The 11,219-nt window shown below is 55.2% G+C and overlaps 1 protein-coding gene across 1 annotated transcript in view; it reads left to right on the forward strand.

The window, feature by feature from the left end:
• Window positions 1-6,086: 6,086 nt before the first annotated feature.
• Window positions 6,087-11,219, forward strand: part of LOC144953983 (uncharacterized) — a 14,929-nt gene continuing 9,796 nt past the window's right edge. The window contains exons 1-3 of the mRNA XM_078884578.1: window positions 6,087-6,637; window positions 8,802-8,858; window positions 10,285-10,358. Of these exons, the coding sequence (XP_078740704.1) occupies window positions 6,379-6,637; window positions 8,802-8,858; window positions 10,285-10,358 (390 nt within the window). The 5' untranslated portion in view covers window positions 6,087-6,378. The remainder of the gene's footprint in view (window positions 6,638-8,801; window positions 8,859-10,284; window positions 10,359-11,219) is intronic.

Here is an 11,219-nt window from a genome sequence, read left to right on the forward strand (position 1 = left end):
CCCCCACTAGCCCCTCCCCCACTAGCCCCTTCCCCACTAGCCCCTCCCCCCCCTCCCCCACTAGCCCCTCCCCCCTTCCCCCGCTAGCCCCTCCCCCCACCGGTATTTATTTTGACTTCTCGTTCCCACGGTCTCCATGGGAACTGAGAACTGGGCGGAGGGGGCGGGGGCTCTGGGGGTGGGTGGAGGGGGGAGGGGCGCGGGGTGGTGATTGACAGGCAAAGACAAAGGTCCCCCGTGTAGCCTCTAGCAGGGCTGTAGGGGCAAGTGCACTCAGCTCCACATCCTCCTGGAATCACGTCAGCTCTATCTCTTCTCTCGCCCGTGTCACTCACTCACCCACTCACCCACTCACTCACCCACACACTCACTCACCCACACACTCACCCACTCACTCACCCACTCACCCACTCACCCACACACTCACCCACTCACTCACCCACTCACTCACCCACTCACCCACACACCCACTCACTCACCCACTCACACACACATTACTCACCCACTCACCCACACACCACTCACCCACTCACTCACTCACCCCACTCACCCACACACCACACCCCCACTCACTCACCCACTCATCCACTCACCTACACACTCACCCACTCACCCACTCACTCACCCACTCACCCACACATCCACTCACCCACACACTCACCCACTCACCAACACATCACCCACTCACTCACCCACACACTCACCCATTCACTTACCCACTCACCCATTCACTCACTCACACACTCACCCACACACTCACCCACTCACTCACCCACACACCCACTCACTCACCCCACTCACCCACTCATCCATCACCCACACACTCACCCACTCACCCACTCACTCACCCACTCACCCACTCATCCACTCACCCACACACTCACCCACACACTCACCCACTCACTCACCCACACACTCACCCACTCACTCACCCACTCACCCACTCACCCACTCATCCACTCACCCACACACTCACCCACTCACCCACTCACTCACCCACTCACCCACTCACCCACTCATCCACTCACCCACACACTCACCCACTCACCCACACACTCACCCACTCACTCACCCACCCACTCACCCACTCACCCACTCACCCACACACTCACTCACCCACTCACCCACTCACCCACTCACCCACACACTCACCCACTCACCCACACACCCACCCACTCACTCATCCACCCACTCACCCACTCATCCACTCACCCACACACTCACCCACTCACTCACCCACTCACCCCACTCACCCACTCATCCACTCCCCCACACACTCACCCACTCACCCACACACTCACCCACTCACTCACCCACTCACCCACTCACTCACTCACCCACTCACACACTCACCCACTCACTCACCCACTCACCTACTCACTCACTCACCCACTCACCCACTCACCCACTCACTCACCCACTCACCCACTCACTCACCCACTCACTCACTCACCCACTCACTCACCCACTCACTCACTTACCCACACACTCACCCACTCACACACTCACCCACTCACTCACACACTCGCCCACTCACCCACACACTCACCCACTCACCCACACACTCACTCACCCACTCACCCACACACTCACCCACTCACTCACTCACCCACTCACCCACACACTCACCCACACACTCACCCACTCACTCACTCACCCACTCGCCCACACACTCACACACTCAACCACACACTCACTCACTCACCCACTCACCCACTCGCCCACTCACTCACCCACTCACCCACTCACGCACCCACTCACTCACTCACCCACTCGCTCACCCACTCACCCACACACCCACTCACCCATTACTCTATCTCTTCTCTAGCCCGTGTCACTCACTCACCCACTCACCCACACACTCACACACTCAACCACACACTCACCCACTCACTCACTCACTCACCCACTCACCCACTTGCCCACACACTCACCCATCAATCCATCTCTTCTCTAGCCCGTGTCACTCACTCACTCACCCACTCACCCACACACTCACCCACTCACCCACTCACTCACCCATCACTCCATCTCTTCTCTAGCCCGTGTCACTCAACAACAACAACCGCCATTCGCCACTAAGTGGCGGTGACGTCACCACGACGCTTGTGCCAGGCCAAGTGCACCTTGAGGCCACGTGAAGTGTCGAACGCCCGCTGGCAGGAGGTCACGGGGCAGACCCAGCAGGTGCCACGGGTCGACTGACTGAGATGACCGAGATGACTGGCTGATGCACCACCTGTGCCCCCTACTGTGCCAACTTGCTGCGCTTTAGCCACCCGGCGCTCCGCTCGTTGTTGTGAGCGTCGCTCCTCCGCCCTCCGTTGTTGTTGGAGGGCGACTGCCTCCAACTGCCCAGTAGCGTCCTTCACGAGCCTCCTCCACTGAGGCCGATCTTGACACCGCTGGTACCAGTCATCGGCAAGTCCACTCAGCTCCACGTCCTCCTGTACCACATCACTCCATCTCTTCTCACACACACACACTGAAACACACACTGACACACACACACACACTGACACACACACTAACACACACACTGACACACACTAACACACACACTGACACACACACACTGACACACACACACACACACTGACACACACACTGACACACACACACTGACACACACTGACACACACACACACACACTGACACACACACTAACACACACACACTGACACACACTAACACACACACTGACACACACACACTGACACACACACACTGACACACACACACACTGACACAGACACACTGACACACACACATACACACACACACACACTGACACACACACAGACACACACACTGACACACACACTGACACACACACTGACACACACACTGACACACACACTGACACACATACACACTGACACACACACTGACATACACACTGACACACACACACACTGAAACACACACACACTGACACACACTGATACACACACACACTGACACACACTGACACACACACACTTACACACACACTGACACACACACTGACACACACACTGAAACACACACACACTGACACACACACACTGACACACACACACTGACACACACACACTGACACACACACACTGACACACACACACACACTGACACACACCGACACACACACACTGACACACACACACTGACACACACACACTGACACACACTGACACACACACATCCTGTAGCTGTAGCTGGCAAGATAATCGCCCCCGGTGTTTACGCCTCTTAGCGGCAATGATCAACAAATCTCTCTCGATTAGCGGGGTCCTTATCGTGGCCATCTCCCTACAGCCAGGCGCTATCCACTGCTGCATGGAGACCGATGTGTGATGGTGGTGGTGATGGTGGTGATGGTGATGGTGGTGATGTCTCTACCCTGTGTGTGTGTTCGCTAAACCCATCACCATCACCGGCTCTATCAACTGCTGCATGGAGACTGATGTGTGATGGTGGTGGTGATGGTGGTGATGGTGGTGATGGTGGTGATGGTGGTGGTGGTGGTGGTGATGGTGGTGATGGTGGTGGTGATGGTGGTGATGGTGGTGGTGGTGAAAGTGGTGATGGTGGTGATGGTGGTGGTGATGGTGGTGATGGTGGTGGTGGTGATGGTGGTGGTGATGGTGGTGATGATGGTGATGATGGTGATGGTGGTGATGGTGGTGATGATGGTGGTGGTGATGGTGGTGGTGATGGTGGTGATGGTGGTGATGATGGTGATGATGGTGATGTCTCTACCCTGTGTGTGTGTTCGCTAAACCCATCACCATCACCGGCTCTATCAACTGCTGCATGGAGACTGATGTGTGATGGTGGTGGTGATGGTGATGGTGGTGATGGTGGTGATGGTGGTGGTGATGGTGGTGATGGTGGTGATGGTGGTGGTGGTGGTGATGGTGGTGATGGTGGTGGTGATGGTGGTGATGGTGGTGATGATGGTGGTGGTGATGGTGGTGGTGATGGTGGTGATGATGGTGATGATGGTGATGGTGGTGATGGTGGTGATGATGGTGGTGGTGATGGTGGTGGTGATGGTGGTGATGGTGGTGATGATGGTGATGGTGGTGATGTCTCTACCCTGTGTGTGTGTTCGCTAAACCCATCACCATCACCGGTTCTATCAACTGCTGCATGGAGACCGATGTGTGATGGTGGTGGTGGTGATGGTGGTGGTGATGGTGGTGGTGATGATGTGTGGAACCTGTGGGTGAGGGGGTGAGTGGGTGAGGTGGGTGAGTGAGTGGGGGGTGAGGGGGTGAGGGGGTGAAGGGGTGAGGGGGTGAAGGGGTGAGTGGGTGAGTGAGTGAGTGAGGTGGGTGATGGGTGGGTGGGTGGGTGAGTGGGTGAGGGGTGGGTGGGTGAGGTGGGTGAGGTGGGTGAGCGGGTGAGGGGGGTGAGTGGGTGAGGTGGGTGAGTGGGTGAGTGAGTGGGTGAGTGGGTGAGGTGGGTGAGGGGGTGAGTGGGCGAGTGGGTGGGTGAGTGAGTGAGTGAGTGACTGGGTGAAGGGGTGGGTGGGTGAGTGGGTGAGGTGGGTGAGCGGGGTGAGGGGGTGATTGAGTGGGTGAGTGGGTGAGGGGGTGAGGTGAGTGAGTGGGTGAGGTGGGTGAGTGGGCGAGTGGGTGAGTGAGTGAGTGAGTGGGCGAGTGGGCGAGTGAGTGGGTGAGTGGGCGAGTGGGCGAGTGAGTGAGTGGGCGAGTGAGTGAGTGGGCGGGTGAGTGGGTAAAGGGGTGAGTGGGTGATGGGTGGGTGGGTGAGTGGGTGAGGGGTGGGTGGGTGAGGTGGGTGAGGTGGGGAGTGGGTGAGGTGGGTGAGTGGGTGAGTGGGTGATGGGTGGGTGGGTGAGGTGGGTGAGGTGGGGAGTGGGTGAGGTGGGTGAGGGGGGTGAGGGGGGGTGAGGGGGGGTCTGTGTAGACCCCAGATCTATGCCCTTATTTGTGCACAATCGCTGCGTGCGAGTGGGGAGCGGTGGCGCAGCGCTTAGCGCGGGGGAGAGGGGGTGGGGGTGAGGAGGGGGGAGGGGGGGTGTACGCGCAATTCCGTTATTCAACATCAACAACATCAACAACAAAATCAACAACCACATCAACAACCATATCAACAACAAAATCAACATCAACAACATCAACATCTTACAACAAAATCAACAACATCAACAATCATATCAACATCAACAACAAAATCAACAACATCAACAATCATATCAACAACATTCACATCTACAACAAAATCAACATCAACAACAAAATCAACAACATCAACAACCCTATCAACAAAATGCACATCAACAAAAACATCAACAACATTCACAACATCAACAACATCAACACAGACAAAGCTCACCCAGGTAGCCTCTAGCAGGGCTCTATGGGCAAGTGCCGTAACACACAAAGACAAAGCTCCCCCAGGTAGCCTCTAGCAGGGCTCTAGGGGCAAGTGCTGTGACCCACACACAGACAAAGCTCCCCCAGGTAGCCTCTAACAGGGCTCTAGGGGCAAGTGCTGTAACACACAGACAAAGTTCCCCCAAGTAGCCTCTAGCTGGGTTCTATTGGCAAGTGCTGTGACCCACCCACAGACAAAGCTCCCCCAGGTAGCCTCTAGCAGGACAGTAGGGGCAAGTGCTGTTTCGCAGACAAAGCTCCCCCAGGTAGCCTCTAGCAGGGCTCTAGGGGCAAGTGCTGTGACACACAGACAAAGTTCCCCCAGGTAGCCTCTAGCAGGGCTCTAGGGGCAAGTGCTGTAACACACACAGGCAAAGTTCCCCCAGGTAGCCTCTAGCAGGGCTGCAGGGGCAAGTGCTGTTCGAATATCGAACAGCAGCAGCGCCTACAAAGACACAGACCCCCCCCCCGCTTGTCTCCCTCCCCCCGTGTCTCCCCCCCCCCCGCCTTGTCTCCCCCCCCCCCCCGTGTCTCCCCCCCCCCCCCGTGTCCCTCCCCCCCGTGTCCCTCCCCTCCGTGTCTCCCCCCCCCCCGTGTCTCCCCCCCCCCTTGTCTCCCTCCCCCCCGTGTCCCTCCCCTCCGTGTCTCCCCCCCCCCCCGTGTCTCCCTCCTCCTCCTCCTCAAGTCTCAGAGACACGGGGAGAGAGACACGGGGAGAGAGACGCTGAGACACAGAGGCAGGAGACTTGAGACACGGAAAACACGTGGAGACACACGAAGAGCAGAGAGACAGGCGGAGACACACGGAGACACACGGAGACACGGGGAGAGAGAGGTGGGAGAGAGACGCTGAAACACAGAGGCAGGAGAATTGAGACACGTGGAGACACACGGAGAGCAGAGAGACAGGCGGAGACACACGGAGACACGGGGAGACACACGGAGAGCAGAGAGACAGGCGGAGACACGCGTGTCTCCGTGTGTCCGTGTCCCCATGTCTCTGAACGCGTTCCGACGAGGAGTGGGGCTCGCTGTCTCCGAGACAAGCGGAGACACGGGGAGACACGGAGACACGGGGAGACACGGAGACACGGGGAGACACGGAGACACGGGGAGACACGGAGACACGGGGAGACACGGAGACACGGGGAGACACGGAGACACGGGGAGACACGGAGACACGGGGAGACACGGAGACACGGGGACACCCGTCCGCGTGGTGGCGCTGGGCCGAGCGTGCGTTGGAAAAACAGGTGAGACACGCGGAGACACGGAGACACGGGGAGACACGGAGACACGGAGACACGGGGAGACATTGGGAGACACGGAGAGACACACGGAGACACGGAGACACGGGGAGACACGGAGACACGGGGAGACACAGGGAGACACTGGGAGACACGGGGGGGGGGGGAGACACGGAGAGACACACGGAGACACGGGGAAACACAGAGACACGAAGACACGGAGACACGGGGGGAGACACGCAGAGACACAGGGAGACACTGGGAGACACGGACACTCGGGGAGACACGCGGAGACACGGGGGAGACACGGAGAGACACGGAGACACGGGGAGACAGGCAGAGACACGGGGAGACACGGGGAGACACGGGGAGACACGGGGGAGACACGCACAGACACAGGGAGACACGGGGGAAGACACGCACGGGCAGCAAGTCACGGGACAGACCCTGCAGGTGCCATGGGTCGACTGCTGTGCCAGGCTAGGTGCACACACAAGAACACAGACACACAGACACACACAGACACACACACAGACAGACACACAGACACACACAGACACACACACAGACACACACAGACACACACACAGACACTGACACACAGACACAGACACACACAGACACACACACACAGATACAGACACACACACACAGACACACACACACACAGACACTGACACACACAGACACACACACAGACACTGACACACAGACACAGACACACACAGACACACACACACAGATACAGACACACACACACAGACACACACACACACAGACACTGACACACACAGACACACACACAGACACACACACAGTGATACATACACACACACACAGACACACACACAGTGACACACACACACAGACACACACACACAGACCCCTTCACCCACCCGTCTTTGTCTCCCCCCCCACACAGACACAGACAAACAGTGATACACACAGACACACACAGTGACACACACACACACAGACACACACACACACACACAGACACACACACACAGACACACACACACACACACAGACACACACACAGACACACACACAGACACACACACAGTGACACAAACACACACACACAGACACACACACACAGACCCCTTCACCCACCCGTCTTTGTCTCCTCCTCCACACAGACACAGACAAACAGTGATACACACAGACACACACACCTTCACCCACCCGTCTTTGTATCTCCCCCCACACACAGACACACACAGACACACAGTGATACACACACACACAGACACACACAGTGACACACACACACAGACACACACACACCTTCACCCACCCGTCTTTGTATCTCCCCCCACACACACACACACAGACACACAGTGATACACACACACACAGACACACACAGTGACACACACACAGACACACACACACACAGACACCTTCACCCACCCGTCTTTGTATCTCCCCCCACACACACACACAGACACACAGTGATACACATACACACAGACACACACAGTGACACACACACACAGACACACACAGACACACACACACAGACACCTTCACCCACCCGTCTTTGTATCTCCCCCCACACACACACACAGACACACACAGACACACAGTGATACACACACACACAGACACACACAGTGACACACACACACAGACACACACAGACACACACACACAGACACCTTCACCCACCCGTCTTTGCATCTCCCCCCACACACACACACAGACACACACAGACACACAGTGATACACACACACACAGACACACACAGTGACACACACACACAGACACACACAGACACACACACACAGACACCTTCACCCACCCGTCTTTGTATCTCCCCCCACACACACACACAGACACACACAGACACACAGTGATACACACACACACAGACACACACAGTGACACACACACACAGACACACACAGTGACACACACACACAGACACCTTCACCCACCCGTCTTTGTATCTCCCCCCACACACACACACAGACACACACAGTGACACAGACACACACAGACACACACACACAGACACCTTCACCCACCCGTCTTTGTATCTCCCCCCACACACACAGACACACACACACAGACACACACAGTGATACACACACACACAGACACACACAGACACACACACACAGACACCTTCACCCACCCGTCTTTGTCTCTCTCCCCCCACAGCGATGATTGTTCGTTTCATCACCGGCCGCTTCATCGGAGACTACGACCCAACACTCGGTGAGACTCCACGTTACCGTGCCGGGGCCAGGTCCATCCGTGCGGATCGATAGAGAGCCGTCAACATCGTCATCATCACCATCGCCGTCAACATCGTCACCATCAACATCAACATCGCCATCATCAACATCGCCATCGTCATCATCAACATCACCATCAACATCATCACCATCAACATCATCACCATCAACATCATCACCATCAACAACATCGCTATCAACATCGCCATCGTCACCATCAACATCACCATCAACATCATCACCATCAACAACATCGCTATCAACATCGCCATCCTCATCATCAACATCACCATCAACATCATCACCATCATCAACATCACCATCAACATCATCACCATCAACATCATCACCATCAACATCATCACCATCAACAACATCGCTATCAACATCGCCATCGTCATCATCAACATCACCATCAACATCATCATCAACATCATCACCATCAACAACATCGCTATCAACATCGCCATCGTCACCATCAACATCACCATCAACATCATCATCAACATCATCACCATCAACAACATCGCTATCAACATCGCCATCGTCACCATCAACATCACCATCAGCAGCATCACCATCAACATCATCATCAACATCATCAACATCACCATCAACATCATCATCAACATCATCAACATCACCATCAACATCGCTATCAACATCATCAACATCATCATCAACATCACCATCATCAACATCATCAACATCATCACCAGCATCAACAACATCATCAACATCGCCATCAACATCACTATCAACATCGCCATCATCAACATCAGCATCAACATCAACATCGTCACCATCAACATCAGCATCGTCACCATCAACATCGCCATCAACATCACTATCAACATCGCCATCATCAACATCACCATCAACATCAACATCGTCACCATCACCATCAACAACATCACCATCAACATCACCATCATCATCATCATCGTCATCATCACCATCATCATCGTCATCATCAACATCGTCATCATCAACATCGACATCATCAACATCATCAACTCAACCATCATCACCATCGTCATCGTCATCATCGTCATCATCAACATCATCATCATCACCATCATCAACATCGCCATCAACATCGACATCATCGACATCATCAACATCACCATCAACATCGCCATCAACATCAACATCGTCACCATCAACATCGCCATCAACATCACATGTTGTTGTTGATGTTCATGATGTTGATGTTGTTGTTGATGTTGTTGTTGATGTTCATGATGTTGATGTTGTTGTTGTTGATGATGATGTTGATTTTGTCGTTGATGTTGATGTTGTTGTTGATGTTGTTGATGTTGATGTTGTTGTTGATGTTGTTGTTGATGTTGTCGTTGATGTTGTTGATGTTGTTGTTGATGTTGTTGTTGATGTTGTTGTTGCAGAGACGGTGTATCGGCACTCCACACTCGTGAACGGCGAACCCACTCAGTTCGAGATCCTGGACACGGCCAGAGAGGTGAGTGAGTGGGTGAGTGAGTGAGTAAGTGGGTGAGTGGGTGGGTGAGTGGGTGAGTGGGTGAGTGGGTGAGTGGGTGGGTGAGTGGGTGAGTGGGTGGGTGAGTGAGTGAGTGTGTGAGTGAGTGAGTGGGTGAGTGGGTGGGTGGGTGAGTGGGTGAGTGGGTGAGTGGGTGGGTGAGTGAGTGAGTGAGTGGGTGAGTGGGTGGGTGAGTGGGTGAGTGGGTGAGTGGGTGGGTGAGTGGGTGAGTGGGTGGGTGAGTGAGTGAGTGTGTGAGTGAGTGAGTGGGTGAGTGGGTGGGTGAGTGAGTGGATGAGTACGTGGGTGGGTGAGTGAGTGAGTAAGTGGGTGAGTGAGTGTGTGAGTGAGTGTGTGAGTGAGTGTGTGAGTGAGTGAGTGATTGGGTGAGTGAGTGAGTGAGTGGGTGAGTGGGTGGGTGAGTGAGTGGATGGGTGGGTGAGTGAGTGAGTGTGTGAGTGAGTGAGTGGGTGAGTGGGTGGGTGAGTGAGTGAGTGGGTGAGTGGGTGGGTGAGTGAGTGGGTGAGTGAGTGGGTGAGTGGGTGAGTGAGTGAGTGGGTGAGTGAGTGAGTGTGTGAGTGAGTGAGTGGGTGAGTGGGTGGGTGAGTGAGTGAGTGGGTGAGTGGGTGGGTGAGTGAGTGGGTGAGTGGGTGGGTGAGTGAGTGAGTGTGTGAGTGAGTGGATGAGTGGGTGAGTGGGTGGGTGAGTGGGTGAGTGGGTGGGTGAGTGAGTGAGTGTGTGAGTGAGTGAGTGAGTGAGTGGGTGAGTGGGTGGGTGAGTGAGTGGATGAGTACGTGGGTGGGTGAGTGAGTGAGTGAGTGGGTGAGTGGGTGGGTGAGTGAG

The sequence above is a fragment of the Lampetra fluviatilis genome, unplaced genomic scaffold (genome assembly GCF_964198595.1).
Source record: "Lampetra fluviatilis unplaced genomic scaffold, kcLamFluv1.1 SCAFFOLD_261, whole genome shotgun sequence".
NCBI lineage: Eukaryota > Metazoa > Chordata > Hyperoartia > Petromyzontiformes > Petromyzontidae > Lampetra > Lampetra fluviatilis.